The sequence below is a fragment of the Rhinolophus hipposideros genome (genome assembly GCF_964194185.1).
Source record: "Rhinolophus hipposideros genome assembly, chromosome: 14".
NCBI lineage: Eukaryota > Metazoa > Chordata > Mammalia > Chiroptera > Rhinolophidae > Rhinolophus > Rhinolophus hipposideros.
Window position 1 is genome coordinate 67,436,871 of NC_138060.1, and position 18,839 is coordinate 67,455,709.

Sequence of the window (18,839 nt, forward strand, 5' to 3'; positions counted from 1 at the left end):
GCCAGCTTGAGACCATCCCCACTGTGGGTCAGAGGCTTAATCTGTATGAAAACAAACAAAGGCTGTTCTGGTGGGGGAGACGCAGGTACTCTCACCTCTGTGTCCTCAGCTGAAACGTTGTGTTGTTGTTGTGTGTGTTGATAGTGGGTGTTTCATCCACCCCCAAGAGGCCCCTAATGGGTGTGACCTCCAAGCAGATAACTCTTCATCGCCCCAATTAGCATTTCCAAAGCTGTCAGAATCACTCCATTCCTTGTGAGAAAACAACTTTTAAAAACACAGTTAAGCAGAACAAGTGTTTTAAAAAACAAGATGTGAGCAGCCCAGGAGCAGTTAATGTCCCTTAAAAATGAGTTAGAGACTCGTGTTTCACTTAGTACTTTAGCTACGTCTTTGATTTATCTCCCGTCAAGGTCCCAATTATATTTAATTTCTTAGAAATAACAGCAGTTAACTGTCACGTCTTGAGTACCAGGGAGTTGGCTCAGCACCTGGTCACAGACTTACTCATTTCTTACAATAAACCAACTATGTCCATACTCACCCGTTTTACGGAGGTAAAATTGAGGGCAAAAGAATGTTAAGTAACAAGCCCCTTGCCCAAGCTTGTACAACCTTGTGTGTGTGTGTGTGTGTGTGTGTGTGTGTGTGTGTGTGCATATCCATGTATGTTTATGCCACACATGAGGTCTGACAATTACGTTGGCGAACTTGTTGCAATGATGTTGCTAACCTTTTGATATCAGAGGGATTATTCATTATGAATTTGTACCAACTGGACAAACAGTTAACCAAGTTTACTACTTGGAAGTGCTGAAAAGGCTGCGTGAAAAAGTTAGACGACCTGAACTTTTCACCAACAACTCATGGCTCTTGCACTACGACAATGCACCAGCTCACAGGGCACTGTCAGTGAGGGAATTTATAGCCGGTAAACAAATAACTGTATTGGAACACGCTCCCTACTCACCTGACCTGGCCCCCAATGACGTCTTTCTTTACCTGAAGATAAAGGAAATATTGAAAGGAAGACATTTTGATGACATTCAAGACATCAAGGGTAATACAATGACAGCTCTGATGGCCATTCCAGAAAAAGAGTTCCAGAATTGCTTTGAAGGATGGACCAGGTGCTGGCATTGGTGCAGAGCTTCCCAAGGGGAGGACTTCGAAGGTGACTATAGTGACATTCAGCAGTGAGGTGTGTAGCACTTTTTCTAGGACGAGTTCGCAAACTTAATTGTCAGACCTCGTGCAGATATACACATGTATGTTGTTAGACCACAGTTCATTCCACTTCTCATGGCCTTTAAACTATTTCTGACACCACTGACGGTAAGAAATCCTGGTCATTTCAGGGCTCAGTACTCAGTACATTGCTGAGTACGTCACAATTTTTATTTTTATGAGTACCACACAATTTTTAAGTGTGGGCTGCTGGTGTGATGATGGCGGGACTCTGTGCCCCTCCTTAGCTCTGCACGTGTGCACTGGGGGCAGGAGGGTGTGGGCCCCGTGCTCAGGTGAGCGTCACCAAGGAGGCAGGCTCAGCTTGCAGAGTGAGGGACGTCCTCTTCTCCGGGACCCAGGCGTGTGATTGGACTGAGGACACATGGGTACACTCGTACTTCCAATCCCGCAGGCTGTGCCGTCCCAACTCAGCGTGTGGGACTAACAAGACTCCTTGTTAGTGGGCGGCCATCGTGTTACGGCTGCAAACCGTGGTTGGGAGGCAGAGTACATTCTGGAAGCATCAAGCTCCATCCAGCCGGAATTGAACAGTTTGCTGAATATTCCAAAAGGCTGATCTGCTCAAGGGCTTTTGGGGGAGGGAGGTTAGAAACAGTGTATGATCATGAATGGAATTCTTTTCTCAGTTATTGAAGATAGAGGTGACTTTTGGTGGCTGTAGGCACCTGCTGAGCCGTCCTTTTCCACAAAATGCTGTCGCGTTTGGCTCTCTGAAAAGGAGGATGCTCGTTGTGGTCCTGTTTGTCTGGCAGAAAAGAAGCCAAACCAGAGTGCACTAAGCTTCTGACTAAGATCCCGCCTAGACGTCCCGCCACGTGAAGACACTGACCTCTGAGTATTTGCCAGGACTGCATGCAGAGTTGTCCAGATACTTTAATATTATAAATTTGTGTCAACGTTTCATAACCTGGACTCTTCGTAGCAATCTTGTAATGTCCGTGACAAAGCCCAAAAGCCACACATGGTCTCTTAGAGCGTTTTGGGTTTCAGGTCCAAGGTCCTGTGCTTTGTTTTTTTAGCTCAGCTGGCATTAAGACTAGATAGTCCGGTTGTCAGCATGCACTGAATTTTGGAGCTAAAGACTGATGTGGCAGACGTGTTGTAAATATATTAAGCCTTCGCCCCCAGACACAAATGTCTAGTAGCGGAGAAAATTCTAGAGGGTATCTGTTTTCTCTGATGTAACATTCCTGGGCACAGTAGAAGATTCTGTTTGAGCAGATGATATTTTGATTGGTATTTGTCTTGCTTCAGTGGCTTCCTTTGTAATTATTGTAGGTTGGTAGTTTCAGAAGTGGGACGAGCTTTTACATGTCCCTTCTGTCTATGACAACACTTGGCCCTGCTGAGAAGTCAGGTCGTGATTGTACTAATTGCCTTTGTTACTTACAAAGTCAGCGCCCTACTGAGCAATGATGAAAAACGAGCAACATAGTTTTAATATGATATTCCTGAGTGGGGTTATGTTTTTTTTTTTATTTTTCAGACTTTATGCAGTGTATGCCTGTGTGGGGGCATATATAAGAATATTAAAATATCCGTATTTCTTCTCTTACATCAGATAGTTTGCCTAATATTTTCTAGCCTGTGGTTTCTGTGATTTGAAAGGCAAGAATGAAATTGGTGTATTGCAAGATGTGCTTTTATCGTTTGAAGGCTGACGCCGATTATAGTACAGTTAACTGTGGTGCCCATTGGGAATCTGATCGTGGCAAAAGCTGCAGGGACGTTTCAAAGGGCTTTATGCTGACAGCCCTTCCTAGCCAGCCCTGGGGGCCGGCCGCACTGTACGCCTGCAGCCCCATTTCCTGCCACTCTCCTCGGCCTCTGCAGGCTGTCTCACTGGTCATCCCTGTGCTTTTGCAACAGCCACGGAGATGGAAGTCATTGGCCTTCACCCTCAGGTGATGCCCAGATATCTACCTGGCAGGAGGCTCTGAGCTCTGATCAGTAGAGTTCTGGAAGCCTCCTGCTCTGACAGACAGTGACCCTTCAGGCGGTGGACCTGGGAGTGGAGGTGGGGGACTGGGGCAGCCTGGGGGTGAGTGGTCTGTGATGGGAGAGGGGCCCCACTGGCCAGTCACCAGCCCGGTGAGCAGTTCAGACCGTACCAGGTCTCCGTCTGCCCCTGGGCACTTCTGCCTTCATCCCCCTGCAGCACACATGTCTGATCATGGGCGACCCCACCTTGCACAGGCACCCTGCCCTTCCTGCTGACGGCCATTGTCCTGCAAGCTTCTGCCCTCGCTGCACCTTCCACGCTGGCCAGTTCTCGAGCACTCTGTACTCCCCCGAATCGGGTGTCATCCCCACTCACTAGTACACTTACGAGGACAGGGATCTCAGTGCCCTGACCACCCCCCAACCCCCGGAATTACAATCCCAGCGCCTGACAGACACTCAAGAAATATTTGCTAATCACAGGATTTTCACAAAGACTTCAGAATAGAACTTCTTAGGACACATTTTACTTTTTAAATGTAACTGAAATGCGTGTTACTTTGGGGTGCGTTGTTAGGAAGATAACATTTGTTAAGTTACCATTTTTTTAATGCCTTCTTACACGCTTTCCTAAAATAATTTTCAAATGGCAGCAGATCCTGTGCTGTGCCTTACCTTCTCATTCAGGTAGAAATGCTTCTCACTCACTCGATTTCCAAAGACGTTTTCACTGTTTTGGAAGCTCAGCAGGAAACATGGTTTTAAAGCCCATAGCTGAGCACAGGGTGTTGGGGACGATGGCACAGCCAGTGATGGAAAAGCTGTGTCCTCCCGTCATCACACGTGCACCTGCCCAGCACTCTTCTCCTTACCCTCGTTACAGGCGTTTGTGACATTTGTGACATGGTTTCTACTGCACTAGTATTTTGTTCTCTGGATAAGATAGGGCAAAGCCTCCCGTATTTTGGGGGTGGTTTGCCTACTGCTGTGTTTCCCTGAGAATAAGACCTAGCTGGACCATCAGCTCTAATGCATCTTTTGGAGCAAAAATTAATATAAGACCCAGGATTATACCTGGTATAATATAATATAATATAATATAATATAACATAACATAATATAATATAACATAATACCAGGTCTTATTTTAACGTAATGTAAGACCAGGTCTTAATATAATATAATATAATATAATATAATATAATATAATATAATATAATATAATATAATATAAAATATAATATAAGACCGGGTCTAACATTAATTTTTGCTCCACAAGACGCGTCACAGCTGATGGTCCGACTGGGTCTTGTTTCTGGGGAAACAGTGTGGTTATGAGGATGTCACTGCAGGATCCTTTGCTGGAGTTTGTCCTTTTTGTCCTGAAAATTCCAATGACCTGTTCTTGTGAAGTCTTTTATTTTGTCATTACCTAATTCTTTTCCAGTTGCATTTAGTGTATAACTGCATGGTTTGAACCCCCAGAGGAGGAAACAGCAGTTTGGTCAGGGGCGCAGCCCTCACGCCTTTCCTCGCCTCCCCAGGGGTTGGCACCCCTTGTCATCGCTCCCCGACTCTTCAGGCATCTCTGACCTGTTGTGCTCACGTCACTGCTGTCCTGCTTGCCATGTCTTCTGTGCCTAACTGCCACGGTGCTGTATTTGGGAGTCCAGAAGCATCCTTGCATTTCTAGTATGTGTGTGTGTGTGGGGGGGGGGCGGTAGGGGGAGAGAAAGAGACGGAGAGAGCGAGGGAGAGCGAGGGAGAGGGAGAGAGCACTTTCTCATGATTTCTGGACTCCTGTTGCCTCACAGTCATGATTAGAAGGAGGGCATGGCAGTTGCGGCTTGTCAGTTGTAAGTTTAATCTAGAATGATTCCAGTTATTCAGGCTTGTAATTGAAAATAATTGTGGGCACAGGATGTCGCTGATTGAGCGACTACAGGAAGGGGGCAGGAGTCTGGAAGCTTCTGGTCCAGGTGAGGAGAAGTCGGCCCTGGAAAGGCTGCGACGCCCCGTGCCTGGCTGGGTCAGCATGTTCCCCTGCTCCCCGAAGTCACTCAGCCCCGCGGGCCATCACGCTGCTGGGCCTGGTGCCGTGGGTCTAGCCTCAGACCGTCTCAGTTTCACGCGTGCGTTGGGGCAGAAACTGTCTCATCCGTGTCCTGCCTCAGTCACTTGGCTGCACACGCCTTTCCAGGTGCCGCCACGTGTGTGTCTCCACCCGAAGGTGTTTTGGGCTCTTGGAGCCACCTTGCTGCCCCAGTGACCAGCTGTGGTGCTGGGCAGTGACCACTCCCAGAAGCTGGCCTCCGAGCGGTGACAGTAGCTCCTTTGCCCCTTGACAAGGATCACCTTGGGTGGCCCTGAGGCGTACGCTGTGCACGACCCCCACTCCCAGAGCTTCCCCAGTGGGATGACGCTGTGGTCACACACCTGCCCACCCGGTTGCCTTCCTTCCCTCTCTCTCTCCATGCCCTGTTTCTCTCCTCATCTGCCAGGAAAGTGCTTGCTTGCACCTGAGTTCGCTTCGCAGTGTTTATGTTAAGAGACCCCTGCCTGAGACGCATGCACTGTGTAGGACGGGCTGGTGACAACGGGTCCCAGCCCCTGAGGTGGCACCAGCCACTCCCCTGCCAGTCTGTCACGTGTCCACCCATCCCTCATGGGCAGGTCAGAGATGCCAGACTCCTGGCATTGCAGCTGCGGCCACATCTCTGAGCCAGCCCCCCATAGGGACAGGTGTCAGACCCCAGGGAGCAAGCATAGCGGGCTACAGGAGGGCTGCTCAGTGTGTCCTCGGACAGACAGAACTCAGGCGTTGTCATGGTTTTTCTTTTCAAGTGACTGTTATTTGGGACCCCTGAATGTCACACCCCGTATAGAGGAACCACTGTCTTAAGACCAGGGCTTCTCTCCTTAGCTGAGCAGTCGGGGGCTCCGCCCAGGCCATGGCCGTCCGGTCAGAGCCGGGCACCGTCCTTGCTGCCCACTGCCCACCGTCGGTTCCCCCTGGGGCACAGGCTGGGTCTCAGCCGCCCAGAGCAGCCTTTGGTCTCAGGTGTGTGTCCAGCCGACATGACCCCTCGCCAGGCCCGATAGCTGGTTTCAAATGGCGCTGAAGCCATCACAGGGTATTCACATAGTTACGTTCACGTTTATGAAGATTCAAGAAGGTAAAAAAGAAAATAGTTTCATTTACGAGATTCTCAGAGAAAACAGTTTCCACCATTAGCAGTTTTGATCTGTTTCATGCAGTCGTGTAGTTGGGGGTTTTCTGCGATTGTCTCTGAGAAAAATAGGCTGCAGGTGAATGCTGGCAATGCCATTTATAATTAATACGCCTCAGAGGGATTCGGGGACTGTGAAGAGGGGGCTTCAATGTATCTGCTCATTTAACTCTTAGTTTTACCCAAATGTTATCATTAGAGGAAATGAGAAAAGTTACGATTTCAGATCTTTATTTTATTTGATAATTATTCTGTAGCATATTTTAATATTTAATATACTAACACTTAATATTTTAGTATGCAGAACATTTCAGATTTTGTGAAGCTACTTCCATCTGCCGATCAATTACATACAGTTTTTTGCTTTGGTTTTTTTATGTATCTGCATTTCATACATCTCTTTTGCATCAGAAAAGATTCATTTCATTTGAGGATTTTGAGTGGCATACAGTTTTATGAAAAGCAGAAAATATATTTTATAAAGCGGCTTGTCTTTTCAAATCTGACTGCTTTGTGCACATATTTTACAGGTTAAAGGATTTACCTGAAGACAAAGCATCCTGTTCCTTGGAGACTGGACAAGAGTTACTCTTGCTGCTGGCAATTAAAGATGAAGTTGTCATGGAAACAGTTGATCCTGCTCTCCGTCATTGGCTGCCTAGGAGGTAAAACCAGCTATTTTCTAAGTTGAGGTTAGAACCACAATTGACTCATCTATTAAGTCATTTGTTAAATGTTGAAGTGATATTCCTCCAGCAGCAAAGAAAAATCTTATTGTCCAGAAAGAAAATTCTATTTTTCTCTTCTGATTATTGGATTCTCTTTTCACTCCCTCATTTGGCATATCATTTTATTTTCGTAGCAAATATAACGACAGCTTACATTACGAATCTCCTATACTATGATTACAGCAACGCATCAGAACTTGAAAATGTTCATTCCTAACTTTTCTCATCCCCCCCCAAAGGAGCTGAAACTTATCATCTCTAGTGTAAAGGGAGAATATAAAGTCGAAAGAATGCTGGTATTTTCATATCTAATCTTAAAGAAAATACTGTTTCCTTTTTGGCAAATAACTTATTTAAGGGTCCCAAAATAAGCACAGGCTTCTTATTTGTTAATTTGGAAAATTTGCAGTTTAGTACAAAATAGAACGAAAACGAATAATTCTCTATATATCCAACATTCCAAAGCAACTTATAAATCATTTGATGTGTTTCTTTTTTGTTTGTTTAGGTTTTTTTTCTAGGGGAGTGGATAGATAAGAGAAGGGTTGTTTTAAATAAAATGCTACCCTGTCTCCCCAAGAATAAGACCTAGCCGGACCGGCAGCTATAATGCATGTTTTGCAGAAGAAATTAATATAAGACCCGGTATTTATTATATTGCTATTATATTATGTTATTATTATATTATTATTATATTATATTATTATTATTATATTATATAAGACCCGGTCTTATAGTAAAATAAGACCGGGTCTTCTATTAATTTTTGCTCCAAAAGATGCATTAGAGCTGATCGTCCAGGTAGGTCTTATTTTCGGGGAAACATGGTTATGGGCACAACAATTAGATTTCGGTTTTTTGTTCGTTTGTTTTCCATCTCTTTATTATAAAAATTCTCCAGCACTTACAGCGTTGAAAGAATAGTACTACGAACACCCACATCTGCCCCATTTGGATTTAACTCTTGTGCCTATCACTGTATTTCTTCTGTCTGTCTACTACATGGTGTGTTTCTCCATTGATTGGTTGGTTGATTGTTTAAGCCATTTAAGCAGAAGTCATCACTTATCACCTGTAAAAAATTTAAGCACCCAACTCTTGAGAATAAGACCAATTTTTACATGAACACAATTGCTTTGTGATGCCTCAGGACACTTAACAAAAACATCGAGTGATCTTTTCCTCTCTAAGAGGGAATTGGTGTGCAATGATGCCAAATACCACGTCAGGTAAAACACACGGTACTTGAAAACATGCGTGTATTGGAGTAAAGTTTGAGTCGAGGTCTCAAAATCTACTCAACTCAAACTTTAAACACTCTTCAAATACTTAAATGAAATGAAAGCGTCCAATTTTTAAAATCAAGTTGTTGTGTTTTTTTTTTGGTTTTTAAACAGGGTTGCCCTCTGATGCCTCAGCTCTTGTTCCTAAAACATTTTCTTTGACTGCTGCTTCTCTGGCACTGAAGGCAAAAGCAGTCATTGTTTACAAATCTCTGCCTTTTCAAATGGTCTTTGGAGAAAGAACAATACAGATATCAACACTAAGTGTTTTTCTTTTCCCTAGGATTATTTTCTTCATTTACAAAGTTTGAAATTTGAGTTTTCTTGTTACCGTATGAGCAAGATGAAAGATATCTACCATGGTGATAATATTCATGATGTCAGCTTTTATAGAAGCAACTTTGAAATTTCCAAATTAATTGGAACTAGGAAGTTACACTCAAAATGCGGAGGTGTAGGTAAAGAAAATGAGATGACTTCTTCGAAGGCTTACCAGTTTGAGCTGTAATTTTACACTGTGTGCAAATTGTATTGTTTTTCAGCTTTTTTGAGAAATGTTTTACATATTTATGAAGGAATTTATAGAAAAAGCAGTATCCATTTTTTGAAAATACTAAGACTTTATCAAAAGATTTGAAGGTCCACTTGATTCTCTAGATATGTTGGTAAAAAGCTGTAAAGGTTGGTAAGGGGGTTGGGTTACGTGATCTATGATTCACTGTCTGCAGGGTGTTACTTAGAGAATTGGTGATCTTTATAATTATAAAACGGATCGAATTTGCCTCTTCCCAGTTTTCTAAGCATGCAGCACTTGACATCCTGAATGGCGGTGCTCCTTTTGGAATATATACATTTTAGACTAAAAGCCTGGCTTGTGAGTGATGTTCTCTTAACCAATATTGGGTCATTTTTTATGTATGAAATTTAAAAATCTGCTCATGATGTGGGAATGATCATAATAAACAGCAGGTGAGACGTATTGTGTGTAGGCGTGTTTGGCCAATGCAGACTCAGCAAATGCAGCGACTGAGCCTTGATAATTTGCCATTTCCTACCTTCTGAAATTTAAGTTCTTTGGTATTTGTTACTTTGTGCATTTTTCCTCCATTTTCTTCTGTTGCTTTGTCTCTGCCTGTTTTTCCCTGCAGCAAAGAGGCAAATAGTAATTTCTGGCCAGGATTTTTTCTTGAGAGGAACCTGACTCTGCTTTTCCTCAGAAACTCTAGCCTTTGTTCATTCTTAACCTGACATTTATTCATTATCTATTATGCCCCACACATGGTTTCCTGGGCAGAAGATGGACAGAGTTCTTTGACTCTCTGGGGTTTCCATCACATCGTGTTGGGGTAGAAAGACTAGAGTAAGTTAGGAGATGACAGTGCTGAGGGGAGGAAAAGGCGGATGAGGATGAGTGTGGGGGCTGTGGTGTGAGCTGCCTTTTACAGGAAGTCACCAGGTTAGTCCTTAAGGGAAGATGGCGTTTGTGCAAAGGCGTGGAGGTGAACGAGCCGACCTTGTGGGTGTTTAGGAAGGGAGCTCCAGGCAGAGTAGATAATCCACGCTCGTTTCTAATGGATGATGACTGTTAGGTCAGCTAGGGGCCTGGTTAAAGCTGCCGGGAGCCAAGTCAGACCCCTCCTCGCCCGACAGAGACTGGGGCCCCTGGCGTTTCCCAGAAAAGGCAGCAGACCGCTGGTGCGATAAGCAACTCCGGACACAGCCGCTGGCGCCCGATCTGCGCTGGGGGGGCTGCTCATCTGCCACCTCACTCAGCCACCCCCTCCCCCAAAATCGCATATATGCCTCTCTCCCTCTACCCTGGGCTCAACTTCGCTGGCCCTGTCTGGGGACCGGTGGACCTCGCCCGGGAGCGCAGAATAAAGCACTCACTTTTCTCAACCCACCTACTAGCCTCATTATCTCGCCGCAAGCCTTACAATGACATGCTCAGTGTTCTAGAAACAGCCAGAAAGCTGGCGTGCTCGACCCGGTGAGTTATGGGGGAGGAGCAGCAGCTGCAAGCCACCAGGAGGTGTGGGCCCAGGGGCAGCGGAACGTGAAGAGCCTTGGGGGTCAGGCAGGTACACAGAGCTTTGGGGCTGGCAGCTGCAGGAGCTGTGGTGTGGCTTGTGCAGAGAAGCGATGTGGCCTGGCCTGATTTTGGAGGGTCTCCTTGTGTTGTGCGAGGACAGAGTGTGGAGCACAGGGACGCTGGCACAAGCACGCATGAGAAGCTAATGCAGTGTCCAGGCCGGAGCGATGGTGGCTCAGGGTGGCGGCAGGGTCAGCGGGCACAGTTAGGGTATATTTTCAAGGTAGGATCATGAGGAATTGTGGATGGAATACATGTGGGGTGTGGGAGAAAAGCAAGAGTCAAGGACTCTGTCACCTGTGTCCTAGCAGATCACGGGGTCCACATCATGAGGAGTGCCTCTGGGAGCAAGGAATGTCCAGCACCAAGCAGGGCGAGCGTTTCCCAGACTGAAGGTCACTAGAGAAGAGTGGGTTCAAAATCAGTTTGCTACGTCCTGACCAGTGTCCTCCTCAGAATGAATGAGAATTGGAGGGAGGATGCAGTCACCTCTCTGAGCACCACCCACCTGGGAACGCTGGCTGCAGCTCACTTATTGGCGTCAGGGCTCAAGAGCGCATTTCCCAGACCGTGCCGAGTGTCGTTTAAAGGTACAAGGTGCAGTGCTCACCCTCGCTTTGAACACACTTATCCCATCATTCTTGCCACTTTCTGAAGCCCTTCAGAAGTCCTCTTTCGTGAGTGTCTTCAGTTGTGCTGTCGTGGCTGCCTCGATGCCCTGAATCATTTTGACTTTGGGGAAGAGCCAGAAGTCACACGGTGCCATATCTGGTGAATAAGGTGGATGAGGACACACTGTAATGTTTTTATTTGACAAAATCGCCATATACCAGAAACAGTGTGTGACACGGAGCCTTTCCGTTATGATCACAAAATACGGTGAATGCTGCTGCCTTGTGCCATCCAGTGGAAAGGCAGGGTCTTCAATATGGGAAACGTCACGTTGAGCCTTAGTAACAGTGTGGGACAAGTTTCAGCTTGTTCGGTGCAGTCAGTCGGGTGTGAGCTACGGTTGAGAGAAGGTGTGTTTTAAAGTGCGTGGTAAATCATCCTCCATCATGACAATGCTCCGTGTCACACATCGTTTCTGGTATATGGGAATTTCTGTCAAATAAAAACATGACAGTGTGTCGTCATCCAGCTTATTCACCAATCTGGCACTGTGTGACTTCTGGCTCTTCCCCAAAGGCGAAATGGTTCAGGACATCGAGGCAGCCCCAATAGAGCAACTAAAGGCACTCACCAAAGAGGACTTCCAGAACTGCTTCAGAAAGTGGTCAGAACAATGGGATAAGTGTTTGAAGTGAGGGGGAGTATGCTGAGGGGGATTAACCGCAATGTGTCTTTTACTGTAATAAATGTTTATTTAAACGTTCACGGTAGTTTTTGATCACCCCTCATAAGTTCCAGTCCCGCATGTCTGTGTCCTGTTTCCTCTTGAACACGGGCAGGGCTCTCCTGCAGTAGCAGTGAGCCCAGGGTGGTCACTGCCGTGGGTTCCTCTTGCTGGTCCCTCTGCTGAGTGTCCAGGAGGCTGGCTCCTTCCTCGGCTGCGATGTCCTCATGCCACATGGGTCCATCTCGCTAATCACTGCACGAGTCTGATCGTGTAGAAATGCCCACCGTGTGGAACTAGGTCATGTCCTCACTGCTGTCCTTCACACAGAAATGGCTGTCACTCGGTGGCTGTCCTCAGTGGACAGCTGTGCAGGATGTTTTGCCTTGTTTTTCTGTGCTGCTCTCACCAGCTTTGAGATATCCAGTTGCCACATACGTTCTGTTTTCTATTTCCTTGGAGTTTTAAGCTATTCTTCCTGCTCTATCCATCATTCAGACCCTACGGGGGCAGAGAAGAGGGTGCCTTTCCCCACTTCCAGAGCGACCCGCCACTGACCGACCATCCTTCTCGAGCCTCACCACACCACACTCACTCAACGTCCGTCAGTTCAAGCTTGGCCATAACGTGTCCACTCACAGGGACCACGTCTGCAGCCGTGTCCCTTTCGAAGCAAAACTCAACTCAAAAACGTCTGCATATTTGAATGTGGGATGTGTCAGGGATCCTCAGTCCTGCTGACGACACAGCAGACATGTTCACTTCTGCACGTAGCTGCCTGTGGACGTCAGCCAACACGTTACGTTTGCACAGTGTACGCGGTGGGACGTGTGATCAGCTCTGCCGTGCTGGGTGCTGCTCGATAGAGTGAGATTGCCCGACATACTAACGGGTCACGTCATACACACTCTGCACAATGAAACGGTCTCAGACTTGGACTGGGAAGACTTGGACTCTGGGAATTCGGGCAGGCTCGGTTCCTGCCTAGAAACAAACACGGCTTCCAAGTGAAGCTCGGACTCTGAGCGGGGGAGAGAAACCAGGGGCCAGATTCGGCCTCGGAAGATGGAGACTGAAGTGAGAAGTGTGTTGGTCACGTGAGCTAACCTGCGGTTCATGTAAGTGCTGACCGTGGGTGTGGGGACCCATTCTATGGACGGCAAACCCCGTGTGAATGCTGCCGCTCTGGGAGGGACTTTCGGCCAGTGGACCTCCCCGGGGAGCTGCACCGGAAGCTCAACTTGTCCTGCTCCGTTCTGTCACGGCTGGGTAGCTGTTCCATTCAAACAAGCCGTTGCCGTCCCCACAGGGGCTTTGCTTCAGCACCAGCGGTGACACAGGCCACCGACGAGAGGCCGTTGCTTCTGAATGCGCTGTCTGCACAGGCTCCGTGAGGGCCTCCTGTGTCATATGTGCCTTTCAGTCCTCAGAAGGGACCCGGCGCCTGCCCTGGACCTGCCACCTGCCTGGTGGTGCTTGTGGAACCCGCGCTGTGCTTCTGACGCGTGCTGGCTGCCGTCGTTGAATCAGCTCCTGTGAGGTCACGTTTTCATACCGTGACTTCCTGGGTGGTGGGCGCACATATTCCAGCTGAAGACAAGCTGTTTGCTTCAGGTTAGCCCGACGTGGCCCAATTCTTTCTTTTCTTGAGCTGTAACATGGTGTGAACTAAAACCATTTGTGCTGAAGCATAAACACACAGAGACCCATCCTGATGGAATTTGCCAAACGTTCTAATACACACACTGTGGTGGGTGTGTTCAGGGCAGAGACGTGTGTTATCCAGTCACTACCTCCCGGAAGCTTTAAGACTGAAGATGAGGAAACACGGGAGAAACGCAAGTGAAGGTGATGGAAAGTGGGGGAGGGACGTTGCGAGCAATCAGATACCCAGACATGGTTCGGTGAACACTGATGGGGTGACCACGGGAGCTGTGACACCTCGGAAGTCAGGGAGGGGTCAGAGCCGACCTCACACCGCCTGCCTGATGGTGGCTGTCACAGCCTCCAAAGGCTTCTCCAAAATGGTGGCACCCAAAGGTGAGGGGCATCCCCCCAGCTCTGAGGACTGTCGATGTCCACACCACTGTGAAGGAAGGCGGTCACGTGAGCACGAGCCCCATGTTCTGTGCAGAGTGTTCAGCGAGCACATAGAATCGGTGACTCCGTAGCTGCAGTGTCCGGGGCAGGAGCTGGCACTCAGCGTCTGTCCTCCCTTCGCACGTTGACACTTGAAGCCGTGTGTGTGTCTCTTAAGTGTTATGATGAGGGATTTCGCTCCATCTTACGCCGAACTCAGAAACTATTTTTCCAATTAAAATAGAGTGTGTCCTTATCATACAGGGTCATGCTACACACATTGTTATTTGCTCTCTTCCCCGAGACCACGGAGGCTGTGGCATCTCAGAGAGCTTGGGGACAGCCCTCTTGTCATCCTGCGTCTTGGGAGCACACTGCTGTTTCCATTTTGAAAGTAGCTGGTTGTTTTCTTTCACGGCCAAGATTGGTTTCATTCCTATGTGAAGGAAATTAAAGAAATACCTTCCAATCATCAGAGACACCCTCCTTAAGTAATAACCCAGGGGGGCAGAAATGCACGCATTTAGGACAAGGGTTATCAAATCGGGGTAGGAATTCATGATGGGTGATGACGTTAATATAGTCGTTTATTTCTGGTATTTAAAAACTTGAAAAAAGATAGAACCCATTGTATGAACTAGAGTAGAACAGAGTAGAAATGTCAGTGGGACCCAACATTATTGTTATGACAAGTAACGTCATTAGCCGTTGTGTGTGTGTGTGTGTGTGTGTGTGTGTGTGTGTACACATGCCCAGCGTGTCTACAGTACATCATGATGTAAAGTAAATTTTCACTGTGGGTCCAATGAAAAATAAATTGAACAATTACTCCGTTATTCAACTCTAAGACTCCTCCCTCCCACCCCCCACCCCCCCCCCCGCCCCCGCCGTCCCAGACAGTTTGGGGAAGGTCCCCTGTCAGGTCCTTGGACTCCGTCCTGATGCCACCTCCCAGCTCCGTCCCTCCAGCTCGGGTCTAGAACTGTACACGCAGGGCTCTTGCTCGGGAGCCGCAGTGGGCGCGGGGCTGCGGTGGAGCTGGACGTACTCGCGTTTCAAACACGGTGCTGGCATCTCCTCCCCGATGTGCGGGCAGGAGTGTCCTTTACGAGGTTACAGCTCAAATCATTGCAAAAGGCATCCGCCAGCTCGTATTTCCTCTTCATAGCTTCTCCATTACAGCTGATTCATAATAGGGATTCTTTGTTGTGTAATTATTTTTTCACAGTCGCAATGGCCTTGCACTACAGTTTGATATGAAACATCCTTTCTAAAACGCACAAAGGGAATCAGGCCTAAGCCCCGGAAAGCCTCGATTTGGTCTCTTTGGTAAAGAATAGAAATCACAGATGCAATCGTCTCTATTAAAACCTTTGAGAAAATTCTGCGAAAGACAGGTTTTGAAGGAGATGATGAATGAAGCCGTGTAGAGCAGTGTGATAGGTGGGAAGCCGCCGGGTTTGCACCTTTCCACACGTTCAGTGAAAGCTGGCATGAGGGAGCGTGTTCTTTCTTTTCACGTAAACGAGCCATGGACCGCGCGCTCCTGGGTGTGTACCAGGCAGGCGGCATCTGACAACAGCGTCGTGGCTTTTATCACGTGGAGTTGCTGTTAGACCATCTAGCAAGACAGGTATACGTGTGGGGCTGGGAGTGACAGGACACAGGAGTAGTGCCAGCCAGGGGCGCTCACCACGCCTCAGCGCCCAGAGTTTTCCTGGGCTTCCTTGTGTGGGCTTGACACACTGACTGCACACGTGGTTGGACTCGCCGTCCCGTTCACTCACACCCCATAACTCAAATCTCCCACCCTGCGTGCTGCGCTCTTTCCAGTGTGGCCCGCCCGCCCTACACATCGGCACTCCTGTCAAGTACAGCCTAGGTCACCTCCCAGGAGCCAGGGGCAAGGACAGAGGGTGTGACTACATGGCCCCTGGCGTCAGATGGGCCAGAGTGCATCTTCCTGAAGCTGTGCCACCCGGCTGTGCCCCTGGGTCCTGCGGGGCACTGGGCGGGACCACGGCGTCGTGAGGACTGGAGAACAGCAATGCCCAGGCTCCTGGGGTCCACACGGGGAGCGCCCACCCCTCCCGTCACTGCTCTGCCCTGTTAGTTTGTTGTTCTTGCTGTTACAGTCAATCTTGTCAGTAGTGTTATCATGACTTGAAGTGGCCAAACAGCCATTCCCAGGCTCGGGGCCTTTCGGGGGCCTCTGGACCTCCTTTCTCTGCCTCGCTCTTCATGGCTCTTTGTGGGAGTCGTTGGTTCAGCCTCTGCTTCACAGGAACTCTTCTCCAACGTGGCGCCTTGAACCAGGAGAGTGTGAGCTTTTCCTTTTCTTTGTCTTGTTTCCTGTGAGCTTGTTTTCAGAAATGCCAGGGACTCACAGCCCAGTAGCGTCAGCGCTTGGTGATGACATCATCTCGTTCCTTTTTGAATTCATCCTGCAGAGATTGTGTGTGTGTGTGTGTGTGTGTGTGTGTGTGTGTGTGTGTGTTCCCAGAATGTTCAAGTGCTCTTGAATGTACAAACACTTCTGAAAAGACACGTGTTCAGTGCTATACCCTGTCTTCAATTTGCTGGTTATGAAATGGAAATCCCACCAAACATTAGGAGATTTTAGCTCAAGAGGGCAGAAGAGCATCGTGCCTGGCAGCTTTGGTGCCTGAGGTAATGCCAAGGGACATAGTTGGTTTTGCGTCTGCGGAAGTTTGCAAAGGGGCTGACGGCAGGACAGGCTTCCTGTCGCAGGTTACTCCCCGGTGAAGGTGCAGGAAGCCTTTGCGTCCTCAGAAGGGGTCTGTGAGGCTGCATTCACACCAGAAGGGATCTGACTGCCATGGGAATGCGTCTGTGAGGCTTCTCACCTTCCCACCTGTGTGTCCAGGCTGCTCGAGGGCTCACGGAGGCTCCGGAAGGGCGCCTGCCGGCAAAGATTCATTTTGTGTGTTTTTTTTTAATTCATTTATTTATCCGTTTATTTAATTTTTGAAAGTGGAATGGGTTTTCCTAGTTTATTTTTTATTTTATTTATTTATTTGTATTGTTTTCAGGTGTACAAACAATGTACTAGTTAGACATGTGCACCCTCACAAAGTGAGAATCCCCTGCCCCCAATCTACTGCCCCTCTGACATCACATATTACGATTCCAATAACTCCATTCCTTATGCTGCACTCCATCCTGTGACTATATATATATAATCATACTTGACATTCAGTATTATTCAGCTTCAGCTTTAGGTGTACAGCGCAGTGATACGGATGGGCCTAGAGAACAGTGTTAAGTGAAGTAAGTCAGACGGAGAAAGACAAACACCATATGATCTCACTTACATGTGGAATCTGAAGAACAGAATAAATGAGCAACTAATCAGAAACAGTGTCAGAGACATAGAGGAAAAACTGGTGGTTGCTATATGGGAGGGGGTTGGGCATGGGGGAAGGTGAGGGGATTAGAAAGTACAAATATTGCCACGGGGATACCAAAGACAGTTTGGGGAATATAAGCAGTAATGTAAAGATTTTGTAGGATGTCAGAGGGGCACATGTCTTATTAAAGCTTTGTTTCTAAAGAGCAGACAGGAGTTGCTGGCTTCTGTTTCTTCGATTCTGGAACGTAGCTTGTGTGCACCTTTCACTTACGTGGTTGTTTTTGGATGTTTCCCCCCCACAGGGGAGCTGCTCTTACAAGGCCCCGTGTTTATCAGAGAGCCCAGTGACAGCGTTGTTCCCATTGGTCCCCAGGATAAAACAGTGACTTTAAATTGCGAAGCAAGAGGCCACCCTTCACCTCATTACAGGTACAGTGGGAAGTTTGCAAACACAAATGGAGAAAAAAGTGATGTGGCTAGTTGTGAACCTGTTCTGTGCTCAATAACTGTATGCCATCAGGAGGAAATCGTGCATGACCCTGTGGTCGTGCATGCCTACACTGTTTCCAGCAGGCTGGGCCCTGGCCGTGTTGATTTAATCCACTTCGCAGTGGGATTTCCCCTTCACTGAAGGGAAACATGGTAGAATCTCTTACGTCTGCACTGTCTTTTTATCGATTTATGGTGAAGTTCAGTGCATAATGCAGTTCTTGGGAACACATCCATTGTGGGCAATGAAATTAAATGTGTTCTAAAGGTATTTGGAAATCATAATTAAAAAAAATACTTCGGCATCTATCCTTGCTTTGCCATTTTATTGGGTTGTGTTTGAAGGTTCATTAAGCATAGAAGAATAAAATGCATTCTTGCTAACGTCGTTTTACTTATTCTTGAAGAAAAACATGTTTATTATTAGATTTTTTCCATGAAAGTATGTACTTTTCAGATTACGTGAATAATAACTGCTCACTGAAAACCTTCAAACATCACAGAAAGTTCTAAAGAAAAGAATAAAAACCTGAACTGTCACCTTAAGATAAAAATATATATGGACATTTGGGGATGATGGTGGTTACTGGATGGGTGGGTATTTACTTTATTAAATAACACAAGACTAACGTATTTACTCTTAGGGGTGTATTTACGCTTAGGGGTGTTTAGGGGTCCCCCTTAGGGGACCCATTTTAATGGAGAAACACATTGTTTACGACGAGCATATGCTGCTTTCCTAGAAGTGGCTGCTAGAAAGTGCGGGAGCTCCCTGACCACGTGTGCTTTGAGTGCTGTGAGCATTTGTCCTGAAAACTGTTTACAACATTAGTTTGTTTGGCAGAGCCTTTAGTGTAACCTGCAGAGCAAGCTGACCTCAGTCTGAATTAATAGAATTCTAAATGTTCCGAGGATTATTGAGCTCCTGATGTTGTTTTGACTCCTGTAAACAGTAAACGCCCACCTTCACTGTTCCAGTGGGTTAGGTCAGCGCTGGGTGAGAAGGCAGATCTTTGCATTTTTGCATCTGGAAGCCG

At 47.2% G+C, this 18,839-nt stretch overlaps 1 protein-coding gene across 5 annotated transcripts in view; it reads left to right on the forward strand.

Annotated features, from left to right (window-relative positions):
• The window catches only part of CNTN3 (contactin 3), a 180,649-nt gene that overhangs the window by 41,459 nt on the left and 120,351 nt on the right, over nucleotides 1-18,839 (forward strand). For 4 of the 5 annotated variants that reach the window (XM_081072445.1, XM_081072443.1, XM_081072446.1 and 1 more), the window contains 2 exons: nucleotides 6,953-7,087; nucleotides 17,616-17,742. In XM_081072445.1, the coding sequence (XP_080928571.1) occupies nucleotides 7,033-7,087; nucleotides 17,616-17,742 (182 nt within the window). In that variant the 5' untranslated portion in view covers nucleotides 6,953-7,032. The remainder of the gene's footprint in view (nucleotides 1-6,952; nucleotides 7,088-17,615; nucleotides 17,743-18,839) is intronic. The other variant, XM_081072447.1, reaches the window with a different exon arrangement.